General features: G+C 36.0%; 1 protein-coding gene across 1 annotated transcript in view; it reads right to left on the bottom strand.

Moving 5' to 3' along the window:
- The window catches only part of KCNH8 (potassium voltage-gated channel subfamily H member 8), a 401,018-nt gene that overhangs the window by 56,136 nt on the left and 321,162 nt on the right, over positions 1 to 23,720 (bottom strand). Inside the window, 3 exon segments of the mRNA XM_017891320.1 lie at positions 10,704 to 10,918; positions 16,220 to 16,469; positions 17,611 to 17,810. Coding sequence (XP_017746809.1) covers positions 10,704 to 10,918; positions 16,220 to 16,469; positions 17,611 to 17,810 — 665 coding nt within the window.

The raw sequence follows: 23,720 nt of genomic DNA on the forward strand, positions 1-23,720 counted from the left end.
ATATAACAGAGGATAACTGGGAGAGGGCAAACTCCAGAGCAGACTGTCAGGTAAGGGTAGAGGAGTAGCACAGCAGGAAGAGAGATCAAATGCAAAGGCCCTGAGGCAGCAGAGGTGGGGAGAAGGGGAGGGAGGGAGGTGGGAGGAGCCTGCTTCCCTAAGGAAGGGAAAGCAGGCCCGTTTGTTGGAGTGTAATGCTGGAGGCAAGATGGCATCAGATGACTTTGAAAGGCAGACTGGGGAAGGAAGGCAAAGAACCTTGATAGTTACAATAAGAAGTCTGGATGTTACTACCAGCCCATGGGGGTCTATTTCAAGCAGCAAAATGACACAATTTGATTTATACTTTACAAATATTGCTCCTGTAGCCTTGGGGTCATAAGAGGATACAAGTGGAGGCACGGAGAATCACTATATTGACTCTCATTTGTCATAGTCAGGTAGGTATGTTTCAGCTCCCACTCCCACCATGCCCCCGTGCTCCCACAAACACATTCTTCCCTGCCCCATGGGCTACTGAAGGCAAGTTGACTCACACATTAGAGTTCAGCTTATTCCTGACAAAGGATACACATACTTTGTAGAGCTGGTGAATATAACTGTACCCAAGTTGCATGACTGTCATAAAGATTTCACCAGATAATGCATACACAGCATCTATCACAGAGAAAGCAATCGGAAATGACAGCTTTTAATGATGTTTATCCCGTGCATTCTTTGCAGGTTGCTAGGTTATATATTTGTGTGTGTGCATGTGTGTGTGTGTGTGTGTGTGTATGTGTCTACCTATACATGAATCTGCTAAAGGAGACAAGGGTCACCATATTTCGCTCAGGATATTTTAACATGTATATTTTTAATTGGAATTTTATGGACTCCCTATATGATACTGAAAGGGTCAATGAATCCCCTGAAACTGAGTCATGATACAGGCATACCTCAGACCACTTCCAAACCACTACAATAAAGGAATTTCTCAATAAAGTGAGTCATATGAAATTTTTGTTTTCCAGTGAATATAAAAGTCATGTTTACATTACACTGTAGTCTATTAAGTGTGCAACAGAATTATGTCTAAAAACAACATACATCTCTTAATTAAAAAAATTTTATTGGCCGGGTGTGGTGGCTCACTCCTGTAATCCCAGTACTTTGGGAGGCTAAGGCAGGCAGATCACCTGAGGTAGGGAGTTTGAGACCAGCTTGACCAACATGGAGAAACCCCGTCTCTACTAAAAGTACAAAATTAGCCGGGTGTGGTGGCACATGCCTGTAATCCCAGCTACTCAGCAGGCTGAGGCAGGAGAATCACTTGAACCAGGGAGGTGGATCTCGGTAAGCCGAGATCGCACCATTGCACTCCAGCCTAGGCAGCAAGAGTGAGACTTCATCTAAAAAAAACAAAAACAAAAATAAAAATGTATTGTTACAAAATGTTAACAATCATCTGAGTCTGCGATATGTTGTAATCTCTTTGTTGGTGGAGGGTTTTGCTTTGATGTTGATGGCTGCTGACTAATCAGGGTGGCGGCTGCTGAAGGCTGGGGTAGCTGTGGTAATTTCTGAAACTAAAGCAACAATGACGTTTGCGACATCAGTTGGACTATTCCTTTCATGAGTGATTTCTTTGTACCATACGGTACAGTTTGATAGCATTTTACCCACAGTAGAACTTCTTTCGAAACTGGAGTCAAGACTTTCAAGCCCTGCCACTGCTTTATAAACTAAGTTCATGTAATATTCTAAATCCTTTGTTGTCATTTCAACAATGTTTGCTGCACCTTCACCATGAATAAATATCATCTCAAGAAACCACTTCGCTCATTCATAAGAAGCAACTCCTGGCTGGGTATGGTGGCTAACACCTGTAATCCCAACACTTTGGGAGGCTGAGGCAGGAGGATTGCTTGAGCCCAGGAGTTTGAGACCAGCCTAGGAACATAGGGAGACCCCATCTCTACAAATATAAAAAAGAATTAGCCAGGTGTGGTTGTGCATGCCTGTGAATGGGAGGCTGAGGTTGGAGGATCTCTTGGGCCCAGGAGGTCAAGGCTCCAATGAGCTGTGATCATGCCACCGCACTCCAGCCTGAGCAACAGAGTGAGGTTCTACCTCAAAAAATAAATAAAGAAAGAAAGAAAGAAAGAAAGAAAGAAAGAAAGAAAGAAAGAAAGAAAGAAGAAAGAAAGAAGCAACTTCTTATATGTTAAGGTTTTATCATAAAATTGCAACAATTCAGTGACATCTTCAGGCTCCACTTCTAATTCTAGTTCTTTCGCTATTTCCACCAAATCTGCACTGACTTCCTTCATTTAAGTTTGGAACTCCTCAGTCATCCATGAGGATTGAAGTCAACTTCTTCCAACTCCTGTTAATGTTGATAGTAGGACCTCCTCCCAGGAATCACACATATACTGAATCGCATCTAGAATGCTAAAATTTTTCCAGAGTGTTTTCAACTTAATTCACCCAGATCCATCAAAGAAATCACTGTCTATGGCAGCTATAGCTTTACCAAATGTTTTTCTTTAATAATGAGACTTGAAAGTTGAAATTACACCTGATCTATGGACTACAGAATAGATGTTGTGTTAGCAGGCATGAAAACTGCATTGATATCGTTGCATATCTCCATCAGAGCTCTTGGGTAACAAGGTACACTGTCGATGAATGAGCAGTAATATTTTGAGAGGAATCCTTTATTCTGAGCACTAGGTCTCAATGGTGGGCTTAAAATATTCAGTAAACCATGCTGTAAACAGATGTACTATCATATAGGTTTTGTTTTTCCATTTATAGAGTACAGGCAGAAAAGATTTAGCATACTTCTTAAGGGCCCTAGGAGTTTTGGAATGACAAATGAGCATTAGCCTCAATTTAAAGTCACCAGCTACATTGGCTCCTAATGAGAGTCAGTCTGTCCTTTGAAGATTTGAAGCCAGGCACTGACTTCTCTTCTCTAGCTAAGAAATTCCTAGATGGTATCTTCTTCCTTAAATTGGCAAGTGAAATGTATGGATTGCTAAAGATTTCTCCAGCATTACCGAAATATGGAGAAGCAGAATAAAGAAAAGAAAGTCTTCTAAGTAATGCCTTCAAAACTTTTTGGGTTACCTATTTATATTTCTTTTTAATTATTTTATCATTTTGGGTGCTATTTCTGCTAATCTCAATTACTTATCTTGATACTAATCATATCATTCTCACTATAATTTTTAAAATTCTTTTACTATGAATAATAGAGTAGATGATGGTGTCATTTACTAACTTAGAGGAAAGACTGAGGAGGGAAGAGGTGTACAAGAAGTAAATGATCAAACTTTATTGGCCATTTGGATATGCCATTTGGATATCAGCCATTTGTAAAGTGCCTGATCCTGTTTTCCTCATTTTAAAAACTGAAGTATATGTCTTTTCTTACTTATTTTAGGAGTTTTAATACATTCTGGCTATTCTTTCTTTTTCAAATACATGTGATGCAAATATATTCTCCCATTCTGCATTTTCCCTTTTTATTCTGTTACTGGTGTCTTTTGATGAATAGAAGTTCTTCATTTTAATAAATGTCTCTTTCCTTTATTGTTATAACAGTCCATGTCCTCCTTAAGAAATATTTGCTATTACAAGGTCATAATGATACTCCGCAATGTTTTCTTCTAGAAACTTTATTGTTTTTTCTTTCATTTAGGTCTACAGTCCATCTGGAATTGAGTTTTAGGTATCTCACGGGCCAACTTTTAGGCCAAGGTTTCTTTTCTTTCATATAAGCTTTACATTAATACATAATCATTAACTGATAGTTTAAACTGTCATTTTTTTTTCACTATAGCAACTTGTGATAAATCAGGTGACCATAACGTGTGGGCCTGTTTGTGGAGTCTGTTCTAGTGAAATTGTACAACCTTGCACTCATACCTCACTGGTTGAATTACTGTAGGTTTAGTTTCTAAAGTTGTGTTAATGTGACAGCATAAATCCTCAAATTTTGTTCTTCTTCGGAACTGCCTTAAGTATTGACAGTCTTTGGTATTTCAATGTATAGAAATTCCACTGGTATTTAAGTTTATAATTAGATTATAAAACTGTACATTGATTTATTTGAGTACATTTTAATTTATGCAAGTGGTATTGTTTTAGATATCATTGTTTCTTGTCAATAAATCCTACATTTTACATATTTATATATATTGTAACTGCTATATAGAATTCTGTTATAGATGCACCATATTTTATTGAACCTGCTCTTCCAGTGATGAATACCCAGGTTGCTTTTAGCTCTTGTCCACAATAAGTAGAGTTACAATGAACATCCCCATACAATCCCGTTTATAGACCTGTATGAAAAAATTTTGGATACATTTTGTAATTGAGAGGTCATAGGCTGTATATATATTTAAATGGACTAAGTAGTGACATATTTTTTCTGCTAAATGGGTACAAAGACTATATTCCCCACCAATAACTGCATAAGTTCCTATACACTTTTATTAACCTCCTCCATAAGGTTGGTATTCTAGGAATTTAAAAGTTTACATCATTATTTTTTATTTTCATTTTTATATTTCTAATGTTTTGAGTATATTTTATGTGCTTGTTGTCTTTTGTGTTTCTTCATCTACACAGTGCCTGTACATGTATTTTGCCAATATTTCTAATAGTAATACTTTTTACTTTTTGACCAAACCCTTATGGGTTTAGACATTATGGATATATTCTTCCATTATGTCCTCTATTAATTTTATGCATACTACTAGTATGAAACTTTTGCATTCGATTATGTTTATTTATATTTGTGTTAACATCATATATAGGACTACTCTGAAACTTTTGCAATGAATTATCATTATATAGGTACAGTGGTCCCTTAGTATTTGAGAGACTGGTTCCAGGATGTCCTGCAGATACTAAAATCCTCAGATGCTCTAAGCCCTGATATCAAATGGCATAGTATTTGCATATAACCTATGCATATCCTCCTGTATACTCTAAATCATCTCTAGATTATGTGTAATACCTAATACAATGTAAATTCTATGTAAATAGTTGTTATACTGTATTGTTTAGGGACTTATGGTAAGAAAAAAAGTGTGTATATATTTAGTACAGACACCAGTTTTGGATGATTTTGATTGGTGATTGGTTGAATCCCACACATCTACAACCATCTGATCTTTGACAAACCTGACAAAAACAAGAAATGGGGAAAGGATTCCCTGTTTATTAAATGGTACGGGGAAAACTGGCTAGCCATATGTAGAAAGCTGAAACTGGATCTCTTCCTTACATTTTATACAAAAATTAATTCAAGATGGGTTAAATACTTAAATGTTAGACCTAAAGCCATAAAAACCCTAGAAGAAAACCTAGGCAATATCATTCAGGACATAGGCATGGACGCATGGACAAAGACTTCATGACTAATACACCAAAAGCAATTGCAACAAAAGCCAACATAGACAAATGGGATCTAATTGAACTAAAGAGCTTCTGCACAGCAAAAGAAACTACCATCAGAGTGAACAGGCACCCTACAGAATGGGAGAAAATTTTTGCAATCTACCCTTCTGACATAGGGCTAATATCCAGCGTCTACAAAGAACTTAAACAAATTTACAAGAAAAAAACAACCCCATCAAAAAGTGGGCGAAGGACATGAATAAACACTTCTCAAAAGGAGACATTTATGCAGCCAACAGACACAGGAAGAAATGCTCATCATCACTGGTCATCAGAGAAACGCAAATCAAAACCACAATGAGAAACCATCTCACACCAGTTAAATGGCAATCATTAAAAAGTCAGGAAACAACAGATGTTGGAGAGGATGTGGAGAAACAGGAACACTTTTACACTGTTGGTAAGAGTGTAAACTAGTTCAATCATTGTGGAAGACAGTGGCGATTCCTCAAGGATCTAGAACTAGAAATACCATTTGACCCAGCAATCCCATTACTAGGTACATACCCAAAGGATTACAAATCATGCTACTATAAAGACACATGCACACGTATGCTTATTGCGGCACTATTCACAATAGTAAAGACTTGGAACCAACCCAAATGTCCATCCATGATAGACTGGATTAAGAAAATGTGGCACATATACACCATGGAATACTATGCAGCCATAAAAGAGGATGAGTTAATCACTTAAGTTTCCACAAAGGCTTTAACCATAGAAAATCCTGTGTGACTGGATATTTTTGGTTTTGTCTGTGAAAATCAAGGAAAGATTGATTTTCATTTGGTTCTACATTTATTCTGACACCAGAGTAGGGAACAGGGATCCATAAGGTAATCATTAGGATACAAGTTCCCCTGAAAGTCACAGTATGCTTGGGGAGGGCACAAGACTTTTCCGCTAGGTACAAAGTTATAGAAAGAGAAGTCCAAACTTAATCCAGCCCTTAGATGGCATAGTATCCCCTAGACTCTCAGTTATATATAATAGAAGTTTTGAGAGATAAAACATCAGGAAGTATAAAACAATGAAGGTCCCATCTGCCTTTAAAAGGTAACTCATATGGAGTCCCCTTTGAAAAGAAGCAATACTTTTGGTTCCAGTCATAATGAAGTAACTTATATTGAACTAACCCAATCAAAAGTAATGATCAAACTGGACAAAATTAATAAAATAATTGTGCATTAGTTTGTTCTCGTGCCGCTAATAAAAACATACCTGAGACTGGGTAATTTATAAAGGAATGAGGTTTAATTAAGTAAGGTCTCAGGAAACTTACAATCATGGCAGAAGGGGAAGCAAACACGTCGTTCTTTACATGGCAGCAGGAAGAAGAAGAATGAGTGTCCCGTGAAAGGGGAAGCCCCTTATGAAACCATCAGCTCTTATGAGAATTAACTCACTATCACAAGAACAGGATGGGGGAAACTACCCCCATGATTCAATTGTCTCCACCTGCTTCCTCCCATAATATGTGGGGATTATGGGGACTACAATTCAAGATGAGATACACAGTCAACCCATATCAAACTGCTTGAAGGAATTTGAGAGGAATCAACTCGGATAAGACTTAAAGGACTGTGATCTCTAAGAAAAGAGAACTGCACCAATGAGAGCATCACATTTGGCTAGGTATTTTTCTACAGGCATTTGCTATTTCATTGTAAAGTGGAATAGAAGAGATGAGAAAGGAACATCCTTAGCAACTAAGGAGACAGAGAAGTTCAGGTAAACCAAAGCATAAAGGATTTGAGGAATATAATACCAGAGAGAAGTAAACTGCATTGATGTTCCCTTTAAGGCATTAGTCAACTCCTAACTTGAATAGCAAGAGGTAGTACTCTAAGAAACAGATTAAAAATAGCACATAGAAGGCTAAATTGCAGGATAGAGATTTCAGCAGTCATGTGGTGTTGGGGAGATGGAGGCTGGAGCTCAAGCTCTGCTAAATAGGAAGAGCCTTAGTAAACATACTATGGTTTGAACTGAGACTCCAGAAAAGCTGTTTTAGGAGTAAAGGCTAGACCTGAGGATTGAGGGCAAAATTGAAATTTGCCAGGTTAACAAAGCCTAAAATAAGCTAAGGGCAGCGCAAGTTGGTTTGCTGATACTCTATCTGCCTGTGAAAAGAAAACCTTATTTTGAGGAAAATGACATGAACAATCTTTAATAATCAACATCTATAGTTAAACAAAATTCTGATACCTGCTTTTCCTTTTTTAGAAAGAGAACTAAATGACCAAAGAAGAACAAATGACTGAGAGAGAGACAGAAAAAGAGAAAAATAACAGACAATGGAAATAATTCCACAGATAATTCAGGTATACAGGGATTTTAAATTACTATAATTAATGTTCTAGAAAACAGAAAAGAATCATGAAAATTTTATCTAAGATAAAATTCCTTTTCCACATACAGAAGAATAAAATTAGATCTTTATGTTACACCGTACACAAACATAAATTCAAAATGAATAAAGACTTAAATTTAAGAACTGAAATTACATAACTCTAAAAGAAAGCATAGGGGAAAGCTCCATGACATTGGTCTGGACAATGATGTTTTTGGATATGACTCCAAAGCACAGGCAACAAAAACAAAAACAGACAAATTGAATTATATCCAATTAAAAAGCTCTGCACAGAAAAGGAAACAATCAACAGAATCAAGAGACAATCTACAGAATGGGAGAAAATATTTGCAAATCATGTATCTGATAAGGAGTTCATATGCAAAATACATAAGAAACTCAACAACTCAAAAACTCAAACAACTGAATAACAACAACAACAAAAAAAACACCTGATTTTTAAAATAGACAAATGACCAGAATGAACTTTTCTCAGAAAAAGACATGCAAAAGGCCAACAGTTATATGAAAATATGCTCAATATTGCTAACCATTAGGAAAACGCAAATTAAAACCACACCTCTTAGAAGGGCTATTTAAAAAAAAAAACAAAGATAAATTTTGGCAAGGATGTGAAGAAAAAGGAACCTCTGTACACTGTTGGTGCAAATGTAAATCAGTATAGCCACTATGGAAAACAGCAGGGAAGTTCTTTTAAAAAATTAAAAATAAAAGTACCATATGATCTGGAAGTCCTAATACTGGGTATATATCCAAAGGAATGAAATCAGTATCTTAAAGAGATATATGCACTCCCATTTTCATTGCAGCATTGTTCATAACAGCCAAAATACAGAATTAACCTAAGTGTCCAACAACAGAAAAATGAATAAAGAAAATGTGGTATATATACACAATGGAATACTATTCAGCCTTAAAAAAGAAGCAAATCCTGTCATTTGCAGCAACATGGAAGAAACTGGAGGTCATTATGCTTAGTGAAATAAGCCAGGTATAGAAAGACAAATACTACATGATCTCAGTTATATACTGAATCTAAAATACCTTGAACTCAAAGAAGCAGAGAGTACAATGAGGGTTACCAGGAGCTGGGGCTGGAGATCCAGGAGAGATTAGAAAGATGTGGCTTAAAGGACACAGAGTTCAAGTTAGGAGAAATAAGTTCAAGAGATCTGTTGTACAACATAGTGACTATAGACAACAATGATGTATTATACACTTGAAAATTGCTAAGGGAGGAGATTTCAAGTGTTCTCACCACAAATAAATGATAAACATGTGAGGAAATGCATACATTAATTAGTGTGATTTAGCTATTCCAAAATCTATACATATTTCAAAACATTATTTTATATGCCACAAATTTTTTAAAAAGGTAAGGATCCTTAATAAGTCAAATGAAATAAAATAGAGATTGAGATCCAATATTTCCCACTTTCTATGCTGAGGAATATTAGCGATTTTTCTCTCTTTGCTAACTTCTTCTTCTTTTTTATCACTTCCACCCCCTAACTCACCCTCGATTTTCAAAACAGTTGTGATTTTATGCTGTCATGGAGAGGACAGAAGACAACTGTAGTTTTAAAATTCAATCTACTGATTTTTTTAAAAGACATGAACATGATTTCAAGAAGAGGCAACATATTTAACAGAAACAATACATGTTTTAAACTCTGATACCTATGTTGAAACTCTGACCCAGTCACCTGCAAGTTTGTGTGAACTTACACACGACTTAACCATTCTGAATTTGTTTTCTTTTCCACAAAAACAGATCAAGACTTACCTTAAAGATTTGTCTTAAGCAATAAATGAGATGCTTTACATAGGTAGGGTGCTTAACACATAAAACGTAGCCAGTAAATGTTGGTACGTCCTCTGCTGTTTGCTATCAACAATGGAGGGAAGCATATATGCAAAACTGGTAATCTTGAACCTCAGAATGGGATATTATCTACGTATTTACTGTCATTAGATAGCCCCAACCAAGATAAAATAATACACAATTTAAGTTTTCTTTCTACCTTTCACAGCAGAGAATATTAATGATTGACATGAGTATCTGCACAGTATGGGTTGGTCAAAACAATAGCTTCTTAAGTACACAGGAAAAAAATCCAGAGTTACAAATATCCGGGACAAAGCTCAAGACAGCACATAAAGGCTTGTTGTTACACAATGCTATGCATGCCTTGGCTTGCCTTTCAACAATCATTCCTATTAAATCATGTATCTCTCTGAGACATCTAATGAAGTCATGTTCACGATCGGCTTAATCACAGGATGCAGTATAGTACATATTTTGACAGGAAAGCTGTTTGTCTAATATGAAACTTGCAGCAAATATATAATTGCACAAAATGTTGATTATGCTTTCAGTGGGACAATCCTTGGCTTGAATCCTTTTATGCATATTTATTCACTTTAAGATAGACTGTTTTGTGTACCATTAAATAAAAGATTATTTTTAAGCAAAATCTATGTCAAGCAATTGGAGTAGTGAACAATTACAAACACAGCAAACTGAACCATATACTTCATCTGGAAATCTTTAAATTCTGGAGAAATCACACATCTCTACCTAATGTTATATATAATTGAAATCAATTGTAGTTATAGGCATATGAAAATAACCAAGAAAGAAACTGAGTTGAGAAGTCATTCATGAAAAATATTTTCCTAGAATGTTAATAACAGACTCTAGGTTTGGCTTCTAGCTAATTATTTAACTGCTTAACTGGTGACTGAATACTCATGTCTTAGATATTCAGAGAGTTTTTAAGGTGAGGTCATGACATCTGCCTTTGCTGTTATAAATGATCTCCAGGCCCAATGTTATTAGGTTTCAGCACTAATTAGAAATGAGACTTACATCACTCTCATGACCTTCTCGAAGGTTGTATGTGAGGTCATGCTGAATGTCTTCCACGAATTTGTGAGCATATTCAGGGTAAAGGTCTAGCACTTCAAAGAGTCCTTTGAGGATGATGCACTGGAGATCACAGTAGGTTAAAGCCTTTACATCTGCATTGGTTTTGATCACTTGGTCCTTAATTGATAGATTTGCTCCAATTAAATCCCCTTTCCCTAGAAAGAGAGAGAGAGATCACTTTCAGAAAAAGCAAGCTTAGGACTGATAACCTCATTTGACTCACAGGCTTCATTTTTCAGTGAGATTACACTGAAAAGAGAAAACGTTTACCTTGGGTCAGGGCTTTTCAACTTTGGCATACAATAGCATCATACCTGGGCTTTAGCTTTTATTTGTTTTATGGCCATTATGCTCCATTTCATAAAGAACCAACAACTAACAAATTTTAGTTAACAACAACAAGCAGCAAGCAAGCTGTATCTTTGGAATGTTATTAGGACAAATGGCCTCTACTTCCCATTCAACAATTTTTTTTAACTTTTAAATTTTTTATTGCACCCAGCATTGTTTAAAATTTTTATTTTTTATTGTGCCCAGCATTTGTGGAAGCAAAGTCCCTGGTATGTAGCAGGCTTCAATACAAGTCTGTTTTATCAGATTTGACAGTAAAAGGAAACATGTCAAATTGACTATGAATACCTGAGTTTTTAATAAATATGCACGTCGAACAAAAAAATAGTTTTAAAATTATTATATTAAAACTAGGTATTATCTTCAAGTTAACACTGGACTTAAACCTTGAAATTTAGCCTATTTTGGTAGAAGAAAAAATAGATTAAAATCTATATTTATAGACACTAGGAATAATACATAGCCACATGGTATGGAAGAATTTAAGTCTGATTTATTGTTGTCAATATTGCTAAACTTGGAAATTTTGTTTCTTGTGTATTTCATTAGAAATCTAACTTGCTGCTCAAAACTCAAAGTTGGGTACTGATGCAGGATGTAAATATAGCCAGGATGTTTTGAATACGGCAAATTTTTAAATTTTGCATATTTGAGGAGAATGTATCATGATGCGGTGTCTTGCACAATAAACATTCACATTCTCTGTGAAGTAACTAGTGTCTGCAATAACTTCAGGGTCATCATACTTTCATACTTTGGGTTGCCATGGTATGGCTATTTCAGTCACAACGACACTAGCTATAAAAACAGCACCAACATCCTGCCAATCTTGGCATCCTAGAAAGAATTCCACTTTATTTATTCGTTCAATGAATATTTATGGGGAACTGACAACGTGTGCTGGACCTTGTATTGAGTCCTGGCAAGCAGGTACTGATGAATACTATGTTGGTATTCACCTCATTACCTAAAACTACCTCACTAATTTTACAGTCTTGTGGACTTCTTATTGTCTAGATTTAGGACCTTTAGTTAAGTTTTTAAGTAACTTTGGGTCTCAGTATCCTTATTTCTAAAAGATGAGAAAGATTTCCTTGTGGGCTCCATTTTTCAGCATTATACTATTGATCTTTGCTAATCAGTTACTCTTTCATTGAAACACATAAGGTGATAGGATGCATCTGCAATCCACCCAGGTTAGAGCTATAACTTATGTTTAGTTATAATTAGGCAGACTAATGTTCTGTTGAGAGTACATTTATTCATGCTTTGCCATTTTCTTTTAAAACAATGAAGAAATTGGTTGGGGAGACACTATTACCTGGACATGAAATCAAGGCATACAAGGCAAACGAATTCTAGCCCCATAACAAATTCCTGCCCCTACCCTTTCCAGGTATCAGATTAAGAAATGTCTGCACGTATTGACTGGACAAGAAAGTTGGTAGAATAAGTTTATGCTTGGACAGCTGTTGTTGTGAAGAAGAAGAACATTAATTTTTTTTCATTGGCAGAGTGAACATGTGCTAAATATCTACAGTTCAAGTATAATGTCATGTACTTGCTAAGTTTATCAAAGTAGTATTGATTTGAATTAGCCCTATAAGGCAATATTGCCATAGGGAAAGTAAAATACTCAATCTTTATTGAAATAATGTTAACCACAGAAAGTAAATATTAATCTTTTATTGTCTTTGTTTGAGTTTAGCCCCAGTACCATATACCAGTGTTTAGAATGGTCATGCAGCAATGTGCACTTTTGATGTATACATGGGAGAGGCAAAGATGTGAAAATGTTACCCATGTTAATCACATTTTATGGAGAAACTTGGGGTCAGGAGCAAAAGATAATGAATTAAATCTTTCAGCCATAAGTAGTTTTTCTAAAAATGTAACAAGAAATATCCAAATGAATCATATTTGACTAGCGATGGAAGTTACACAGAAGCCACTAAATTTGTACTTATTGTGTTCTAGTGTCATAGATGATGCCTTCATATCCTATTCCTAAAACTGTCGATAGCTACCAATATTTAAAATACACCACAATTATAGAAAAATCCACATTATATCTGTTTAGAATGAAATAAGATTCTAAGGAAAAAGTCTAGATGCCCTCTTAAAACAGACTGAATCCTTAGGCAGGCTATAAAACATTTCGTGGTACTAAAGAAAAATCAATAAAAAATATTTTATGATTAAGGTTAAGTTTTTGAAGCAAATTAAGAATAACTGTTAATTCTAATTTAGAATAACAAGATGATAGGGTGACTGGCCTTTAACTTCACAAAGTTGAGAAGAGGCCAGGAAGAGTGTTAAATTCTCCCCTTAAGAAGGAAAACACACACACACACACACGGAGCCTTGCTCTAATATCGAGTTACTCTAGTATTGAGCTTTACTCTAATATTGATAAAGAAATGACCACATTAATAGTAAACTCTGAGTTGCTATTCCATGACTTTCTATTAAGGAGAAAACATAAGAGGATGAGAAAAGAACAGAGTCACAAATTTGAAAGACAAACCCTACCTTTACTCTAAGTGGTAAACAAGTCAACATGAAGCAGTGAAAAGCATATAGGTCTTGCATCATTCACTAGTGTCTATCTCTTCACCTTTAATCTTGGAAATAATCATACTGTCTTAGTCTATTCAGGTTGCCATACTGTATACTGGGCAGCTTATAAACAAAAAAATTATTTCTCATAGTTCTAGAGGCTGGTGTCTGGTAAGGGCTCACTTTGTGATTCACAGATGGCACCTTTTCGTTGTGTCCGCATGTGGGAGAAAAGGCAGGGTAGCTCTCCTGAGTCTCTATTATAAAGACATTAATCCCATTCACGAGGGCTGTGCCCTTATCACCTATTCACCTCTTCAAGGCCCCACCCCTAATACCATCATATTGGGGATTAGGTTTTGACATATCAATTTTCGGGGGAGGCAGACATTCAGATCATAACCCACAAATAATAAGGTTGCAAGATTTAAATTCAATAATGGGTATAAACACCCAGATCATATGAGGGATTCAATACATATTAGTTTTCTTTTTCTCTTCCAAAATATAATCTATTTTGAAGCTTACTAGCCAGAATCCATTGATAGAAGGCCTACAATGATTATATAGAATAATGTCTTTTTTTAAATTTGCATAAATTTAAGGAATACAAGTGCAGTTTTGTTACATAGATATATTGCCTATTGGTGAAGTCTGGACTTTGAGTGTAACCATCACTTGAAAGGTGTACCCTGTATCCATTAATTTATTTTCATCCCTCACCCCCCTCCCCCAGTCTTCCACTTTTTCTAGTCTCCAGTGTCTATTATTCCACACTCTACATCCATCTGTACACTTTATTTACCTCCCAATTATAAGTGAGAACATGTAATATTTGACTTTCTTTTTCTGAGTTATTTTACTTAAGATAATGTATCCAGTTCAATCCACATTGCTGCAAAATACATAATTTCATTCTTCTTTATGGCTGAATAGTATTCCATTGCACATATGTACCATATTTTTAATCCATTCATCCATTGATGAACACTTAGGTTGATTCCATATTGTTGCTATCGTAAATAGTGCTGTGGTAAACAAATGAGTGCGGGTTTTTTTTTTTTTAATTAGAAAATAGACATTGTTTAGACACGGAAGGAATGTTGAATACAGAATCCAATGTCTTAGGTTAGCCTTGACTTTAGAAAAATCAGAGAAAATACCTTCGCCATCTGTCTTTCTGTGTTGTAAAGGCTTAAATGAGACCTTGTGTGTGAACACACTTTGCAAGTAGTTGTTTACAAATATAAGGTTCTTAAAATTAAAATAAAAGGTACTGGATTTACCCCCCTTTTATTAGCACAAACTCTAAATATTTGTGTTTTATATTGGTGTTTGAAATATATCCTGAATTCACCTGCCTCTCACCATCATTACTACCACCTTGGCTGGTCTCAGACCCTATCATATCCTTCACTTCAGTTTAATTTTCATGTAGGCAAGGATTTTGACCATTTTCTTTTTTGCTGCATTATCAGTGTTTAGACCGATACTGGATTCATTCATAGGCCCTCAATAAACATTAGGTGAATAAACAAACAAAAATTAGTTTTTTTTTTTTTTTTTTTGAGACACTGTCTCTCTCTCTCTGCACTTAGGTTGGAGGCAGTGGCGCTATCTTGGCTTACTGCACCCTCCACCTCTCAGCGATCCTCCCATCTCAGCCTCCCAGGTAGCTGAAACTACAGGATCCTGCCACCATGGACAGGTAATTATTGGTACTTTTAGTAGAGACAGGGTCTGTCCATGTTGCCCAGGCTGGTTTTGAACTCATGGGCTCAAGCAATGCACCTGCCTCGTCTCCAAAAGTGCTAGGATTACAGGCATGAGTCACCGTGCCCAGCCCAGAGTGACCTTTAAAATAGCCCCACATAAAATTGTAAACAGGATTTTGTATACATTAACTCTGCATGCTGTTTTTGTCAACTGCCCTTTGTATTTCAATGAAGACCAATTACGTATTAATATTGAGAGTCAGCTCCGTGGCACAAAATTTTCACAATATATCTTGTAAGTTTTCTTTAAGGAAGTAAAAAGAGCCTATAGTCACCTTGACAGTATTAGGTTAATGATGACTATGAGAGCTTATTCTTGAAACACAGTCACCTTTGCTCTATTTCTAGCACAGGCACAATTTAGTTTTTGTGTTCTCTGAATTAATTTTCCACAAAAATAAATGCCCTCTTAAAACGGAGCAGCTATTTCACCAGAAGGGAGTATCCATCATGATTAATAATTTGGCTTTAGGAATAAAAAATAACTGAGCTTATTTTCTTACTAGGTGATCTGGGCTTGTTAACTCAAGAACTAATTATTCATGTCTAAAATGGAGATCATATTTATACTACTGTTTTTTTTTTTTTTACAAGAATTAAATAATATGTTGGATATAACACTTAGGCAAACTAAACTCATATGAAGAATACTCCTGAGTTCACATCTTCATCTATTCTTTTCCTACTCTCAATAGCAGTTTTTCCCCATTTCATCTTCTTAATTTATGCTCCAGAGTCAAACTTCATACAAGTTTTTCAATTCAGACCTACCAAGAATAGCCAGCACCATGCTGTCTTTAAGAACTTCCATGGAGCCCGAGCATACAAAGTAGATGGCCTGCAAAGCATCCCCTTGACGCAGCAGATACTCCCCCGGAGCACAGAAAGAGGTTTTGATGTGTAGAGACAGAGACCTGAGGCAGCCCCGGCTGGCACATTCAAAAAGGGACAACTGTAAGATCTCCTTGTTCAAGTGCATAGTGATGTCAGAACGCAGTTCATCTGGAAAGTCTTTCAAAAGCTGTCAGAGAAGATGAAGGAGGAAATCAAATTGGGGTAAGTGTAGTCTAACTGATTTACTTTGCAAGACTGCAGGGATGCTCTTCCTACTGTCTCCTGCTGTTTGGCATACAGAAGAGGAAATCTAAGTATGTATAATCCTGGAGAGATTTTTCAGTGACTGTGATTTCAATTATGTGCTACTAAATAACCAGGTGATAAGAAGTCTGGAGAAAGAGAACAAATTAAGAAAACTGCTCTAGCAGGAAAACATATAATGACTCATTGTGACTTGCTTCTCACAGAGTCCTAGTCAGGACATAAGATATGGAATTTGGATCCACTGGTGATTATACGAAGAGAGGAGAAACCAATTAATCACTACTAAAATGTTGGTTACAGGTTTGGTTGGTGGGTTGATGAAATGGTTGGTTGATTTATATAATTTCTTTTTTTTTTTTTGAGACGGAGTCTCGCTCGTCGCCCAGGCTGGAGTGCAGTGGTGTGATCTTGGCTCACTGCAAGCTCCACCTCCCGGTTTCACCCCACTCTCCTGCCTCAGCCTCCCGAGTAGCTGGGACTACAGGCGCCCGCCACCACGCCCAGCTAATTTTTTGTATTTTTAGTAGAGACTGAGTTTCACCGTGTTAGCCAGATGGTCTCCATCTCCTGACCTCGTGATCCGCCCACCTGGGCCTCCCAAAGTGCTGGGATTACAGGCGTGAGATATATATAATACCTTTTTTATAGTGGCAGTCTGGGGTGTTTCTGGAAGTATAAACATAACCCCTTTGATGGAATTTTTTAACTTTATTGATGTTAAAGGGAAACAGAAACTTGATTCATATAATTATCCCAGATTACACCATTAAATTGTCGTAAGAATTGATTCCTTCGAAAAGAGATGATAAGAAGGAAAGTCAGTCCACCTGATTGAACAAGCAGCAAGTTAATATAAAACTTTGGTCAATCCAAATTGGCGTTGTGAAAACACAAGCCAAAGCAAGCGAAAGAAGATGGATTGGGATTCATGAATAATTAAAAAAATAAAGGAATAAAGAAGTTAGTATGCTTTTCACTTCTGATACCTGCATTAGAGCATCTTGCTTTTACCTTAGAATATGTGCTTTCTGCCTGAAAACAACATGAGAAATGAACATTACCTCATTTGAATCTATTCCATTGTTGACTGACCAGGTTGTTTGAAAATATTCGAGCATCCTCTGCTTGAGTTGTTGGGGCAGGTGATGGACACGGATGAAATCTTTCAGATCCTTAGTCCTAGTGTGATAGAGGGACCATCTGGAGTACATCCTCTGTATGATTGCTGTCACATTTCCAAACACCAAGGCGTGCATCAAGGCTAGAAAGAACAACACAGTATACAATGGAAGAGAAATATGACAGTGGGGCCCACCACTTAAATCTAATTTACAGTCTATCCTGGATCAGAGCAGAATGTACTTATATGGTCGTGTTGATACAGCTATTTTGCTACAAGCATTTTGGTACAGACACTGTATCACAGGGTACATCCTGAAGCAATCACTTTGATTCCATATGGCTTGATCAGAGTAAAAATATCTTTAAAAATACTCAATGATATGCAAAATAGGCCTCTGATTTACATTTAATCTGTTAGTTGCCATTCTGGTTATGATAAACTTTTATTTGAACTTGATTTACATCTATATTATTTTAATAGTTATGTATAGTTTAATAGTTACAATAAAATAGTTTTCATAGTTTGATAGAATAAGCTATAAAGTTATAGTTTAATAATTACTTTTATTATGGTAATGAATGAAATAAATTTTTGAAGTAAGTCTACTTTAGTTAGCCTTTGTGGGAACTTTAGTCTCACCCCCTCAAAAAGCCGTCATGTAAACTTCGCTTTAGAATATTAAATATGATAAATTTATATTAATGCAGATATGAAGGAAGTTGTAAAAAATGTAATTGAGGATTTCTTGAGCAGTGTGAAGCTCCAATACCCACTCCAACCCCAGCTCTGCAGTTACTTTAATTTTGAGGGAGATATCGGAAAATCTGAGACCATTCAAGAAACAAATGAATTCGGCCGGGCGCGGTGGCTCAAGCCTGTAATCCCAGCACTTTGGGAGGCCGAGACGGGCGGATCACAAGGTCAGGAGATTGAGACCATCCTGGCGAACACAGTGAAACCCCGTCTCTACTAAAATACAAAAAACTAGCCTGGCGAGGTGGCGGGCGCCTGTAGTCCCAGCTACTTGGGAGGCTGAGGCAGGAGAATGGCGGGAACCCGGGAGGCGGAGCTTGCAGTGAGCTGAGATCCGGCCACTGCACTCCAGCCTGGGCGACAAAGCAAGACTCCGCCTCAAAAAAAAAAAAAAAAAAAAAAAAGAAAGAAACAAATGAATTCACAGAGAAAAGAGGTATTCTGCATAGAGTCATTGTTGCCACCATGAGAGAGATGCACCAGCAGCGTCTGTGTGGCTATTATATTACGGTATATATATATATATATGGGGCTCTTGTTTCAATGAGGTTTGTCAGCCAGATAGTATTTAACCTCCACTTACTTGCTAAGCCTGCCCTTTGAGCCTGTCTCAAACCTACCATCAAAGTGTAACGACATGAAAAATTTTGTTCACCAGAATTTGAGGGCATATGGATATTTAGGGTGGGTATTTCTTCTGGAGAACAGTAGAGTGAAAGGATGGACCTCATTTTCCAGGAATTACCCACTTTGGGAAGCAACTAGGTATCGTCAAGACATAGAAGGCATGACAGGATTTTGCACTCACTAGTCATTAGCAGAACGAAACTGAAATGGTTTCTAAACAGACACCAGCAGATAATCCAAGAAGGCCTTGGACATACCTGGAACTGTGAAACTGAGAGAGATATGAGGGCCAAGCACATGCATATTTATGGAGAAGTCAACTCTAAGTGATATTCAGATTTTATCCCTGATCCTTATTCTGGGACAGGATTAGGAATGAGGCATGAAGCTTATTAGTTGGGTAAAATCATCTGTTTCAGTAATCTGGGGCTTAAAAAAAGACTAAACATTTACTAGCTTGTCTATTAGGATCTATCAAAATGTACATGTATCAAAACCTCAGTGCCCAAGGAGCTATGTTGAAAATTTCTTAGCATCATAATGGATACATTAGTGCAAATATGTCAACATATTATTACTTTTATCTTCTTATTTCAGGACCTCCCCAATTCAAATCTTGTGTCCCTACATTTATCAGAAATTACCAAACACTGGCATACTAACCTAATTCTAATCTCAAAGTGGAATTAAAATTCTTTACCAGGTAATACATAATTTTTCTATGGAATAATGGTCACTATGTCTATAAAATTACTCCCTTCATAACAAGACCTCAGTATTTTGGAAAAGTTACTAGAATAGGGTTAAACTTAGGGTCTATATACAAGAAGCAATGTAATGTTGCAGAGAGAATATGAACTTCAGAATCAGACAGATCTGGATTTGAATACTGATTTTGCTACTTTTTAATTGTGTCAACTTGGTAAGTTACATAACTCCTTTAAACAGATTCATGTTAAGTGGGCATAGTCATTATGTTAAATAGCCCTTACTCATAGGGCTATTTCAAGATTTAAAGACCTATGTATGTTTTAAAAAGTCCCTAGTCTATGTACGAAAAACAGTATTTGCTCAGTTTATGTTAATTTTCCTTATGAAAGTGAAAAATTGTATGAATTTTCAGCATGCTCAATGCAATTAAATTTGGGGAAAATGACTCAGATTTAAGGTTTTCCTGCAACCTCATAAATAGTAAAGAGTGGCTCTTAGTAGACATAACTTATTGATAAAAGAAATTCAAAACATACTCAATAAATGCTTGATACATGCAAGAATGTGTAAGTATGTATTATTCCTAAATATTCAAAAATAAGATGTGTCCCAACAGGTCAAAATATTCCATGAAAATATATATCACGTAGCAACTAAATGTTGGATTTGTTCTTTGTAGATTCTAAATAGAGGTTCATTCTTCTGTATTGTTTTAGAAGCATAGCAGTTCTGATGCTTAAGTCTTTTATCTGGAAGATAAGAGCTCTACTTACAATAAACACTCAAAGAAAAGAACTGATTCTGCTCCAAGTCAAAGAAATTGAACATTGATTTCAGGCTCCCTTAATATACTTACGGGCTAAGTGTTTGGAAGCCCTACCATCTTTAACACTATGCAATCGTCTTTTCATGGAGATTAAATCGAGTACAGAGAACAATTCTGTTTCATTTATTTTAACACTGCTTTCCTTAATTATGTGTATGATTTTAACCTTGCTTTGCTTAATTATAATGTGGAAAGCACTTAAAGTAAGAGAAGTAATCTGTTCAGATTATTTAACATCCTAGTTGTATTGTATTAGTAAAATGAATTACTGGATTAATTATAGCATTCATAAGTGTTATTGAAAAGTACTAGTCTATGTCTGAGCCATCACAATTTCAAAGTCTCATTTCAGCATAGATAACGATTTCTAATTTAAGTAGTTAAAAAAATAAAACTCTGGCCCTCATAGCCTTTCATTTTCCAAAGTTATTATGACCATTCTGTCACCGGTTATCGCTTCACCCCGGCAAAGAGTGTGTGTAACTGTCAGGAGAAATCATTCCATCTCCTATGAAAGTTGGACTCAAGAACTTCTATATCCAGGTCAGTATGGAAATTATTACTTACTTTTCCTTTATTTCTAGCAAATTTGATGTATATAATTCTTGAGTGTTCGACCTGCTGAGTGTGTGGGCATCTCTTTTTTTGTGTGTAGGAGTTTTGCATAAAATGCATTTTGTAAAATTTCATCCCAGTATCAGGTCCTGGAAGGAACTTCAACAATTGGCATCTAAGAAGAAAGTAAGTGGTTCTCCAATGAAAGAAGCGCTTCTGTAGAACTGCCTGGCCTTTTCTTTCTCTTTCTCTTTCCCTTTGTCTTTTCCTTTCCCTTTTCACTTCCCTTCTCCTTTTTCTTTCCCCTTCTCTTTCTTTTCCTGAATTTTGGACAACACTTATCTCCAGGAGTATAACATCATTGCTAATTACTTTAGCCAACTATTTTGCAGTGGCTTTGGAGGCTAAGTAGGGGGCGTTTTCTACTGATATAAAAGGAGGCCAGAGCTCAGGTTTTGGGTAATCTTAGCTGCCCTCCTTCTCTCTCCCACCTCCTCATTGCCCTGGAAATTTCCATTCTTGGTTATAAGTACACTGGCTTGTGGATGGCAGATGGCAGAGAGAATAGAGATGAGAAAAATTTCCTAAATGATGAATTTAAATGGCAGTGCAAAGACATCTTAAGAACAGCCTGAATTTGTGAACACAATAGCTCATCATATGGGTCCAATAAAACTATGTCAGGGTAGTGTGTGTGTATTCAGTGGGTTGGGGGGGGGGGGGACCCGAGGGAAGCCTTGATTACTTTGTGATAATAATGCTTCATTGAAACTGAATATGTTCTCAGTGATGAATGATCTTTATTAGGAAGCTTTATCCAACCTCCAAGGCTGTGCTGATGACTCTATCAACTGGGGCAAACTCATTAGGTGACTATAGGCAGTCACTGTTTAGTGTAATAGAATTTTAAAGACATTAGAAAATCTTTTCTGTATATTTTGTCTGGTTGCAAAAAATATGAATAGTTATACACACATATTTCAAAAAATAATTACATATGTATGGAAATTCTGGAAAACTGTCTTTTGATAATGAGACTATGTGTAATTTTATTTTGTTTGTTTTCCAATTTTTTCTAAATGTGCATTATAATAGAAAAAAATAGAAATAAAAAAGAGAGAACATCCTCTGCTTAGTACCTATTTCCATTATTAAACTGTGAACTCCTTGAAAAAAAGTATCATATCTTAGTCATCTTTGTTTCCCCTGCATCTAGCACAGCTCTTGGCATAATTTAAGTATGCCATAAATATTTATGGAACTGAAATGTGCCTCTGGTAGTTTGATACTTTCTTTAAAAAGTTTTATAATTGTAAGCAAATGGTTTAGAAAATCTATGATAAATAGTTCAGCCCCAAACTCATCCCTTCATCCCCATCTCACTCGCCAAAATCAACCTTTTAAAATGATTTTTTAAGGTATTTTTGCAGTTATCACCAAAATGTTGGACAATATAATTGTACTCCATTGCTTGACTCATTATTGTTAAGACAAACCCAAGAACAACCTGGTATGAAAGGCAAGAACTTAGCTCACTATTACCCCGCTTCTTAACTCACACTTGATATATTATTTTTAGCTCATCTATTAAAATTTTACAAGGTAAAATTAAAATCAAAGATAGATATAGAACAAGTTACCCACTTGCTAAATGTGAAGCTCATTGAGATTTTTCAAAGTAAACATAAGTATAGAATCACTACCTCCCACCACTCCAGATGAATAAACCAAATAATAGTATTCTGGAGGCTTCCCTGTATCCCCTTCACAATCACTAACCAATCCCTTGACCAAAGGTAACCACAGTTACCAATTATATTACAATTAATAAGCTTTGCCTATCTATGAACTTTCTCTAAACAAAATCATACAGTATGTACTTTTTTTCTGTCTGGCTTCTCTGCTGAGCATTGAGTTTGCAAGATTTGTCCACAAGGTTCCATGACATAGGAGTTCATTTACTTTTAGTATATAATGCTCTCTTGAATAGGTATTTCAAAATTTACTTATTTATTCTCCTATTAATGGACATTTCCAGTTTGAGATTCTTACAAAAAGGCTTTTATAGACATCTATGTATATATCCTGAAGTATACATGTATGCGTTTCCACTGGTTATATATTCAGAAGTGGAATTGTTGAATCACAGAGTAGAGGTATATTCAGATATGGTAGATGTTGACAAAGTTGTATCGACTGACATGCTCATCAACAGTGTAGGAGAGGTCAAGGTTTTCCATTATCCTCTCAAACAGTTAGGGTTGCGGTGTTTTTAAACATATCATTTTGGTGAACATAAAATGGTATCTAATTTTGGTTTTAATTTGCTTGTTTCTGATTAATGATGTTGAGCACGTTTTTATATGTTTGTCATCTACTCCGGTATTGGAAATCTGCTTTTCAGGTTTTTTTTCAAGCTTTTGCCCATTTCAGGGAGTTGATTGATCTTTTTCTCATCGATTTAACAGTTCTTTATATACAGTAGATGAGAGTCCTTTGTCAGATAAACATTTGAAAATATCTTCTCCTATCCTTTAACTTCCCTCTTCACATTTATAATAAGGTCTTTTGATACA

This window comes from Rhinopithecus bieti, unplaced genomic scaffold, assembly GCF_001698545.2.
Source record: "Rhinopithecus bieti isolate Rb0 unplaced genomic scaffold, ASM169854v2 scaffold_20170, whole genome shotgun sequence".
NCBI lineage: Eukaryota > Metazoa > Chordata > Mammalia > Primates > Cercopithecidae > Rhinopithecus > Rhinopithecus bieti.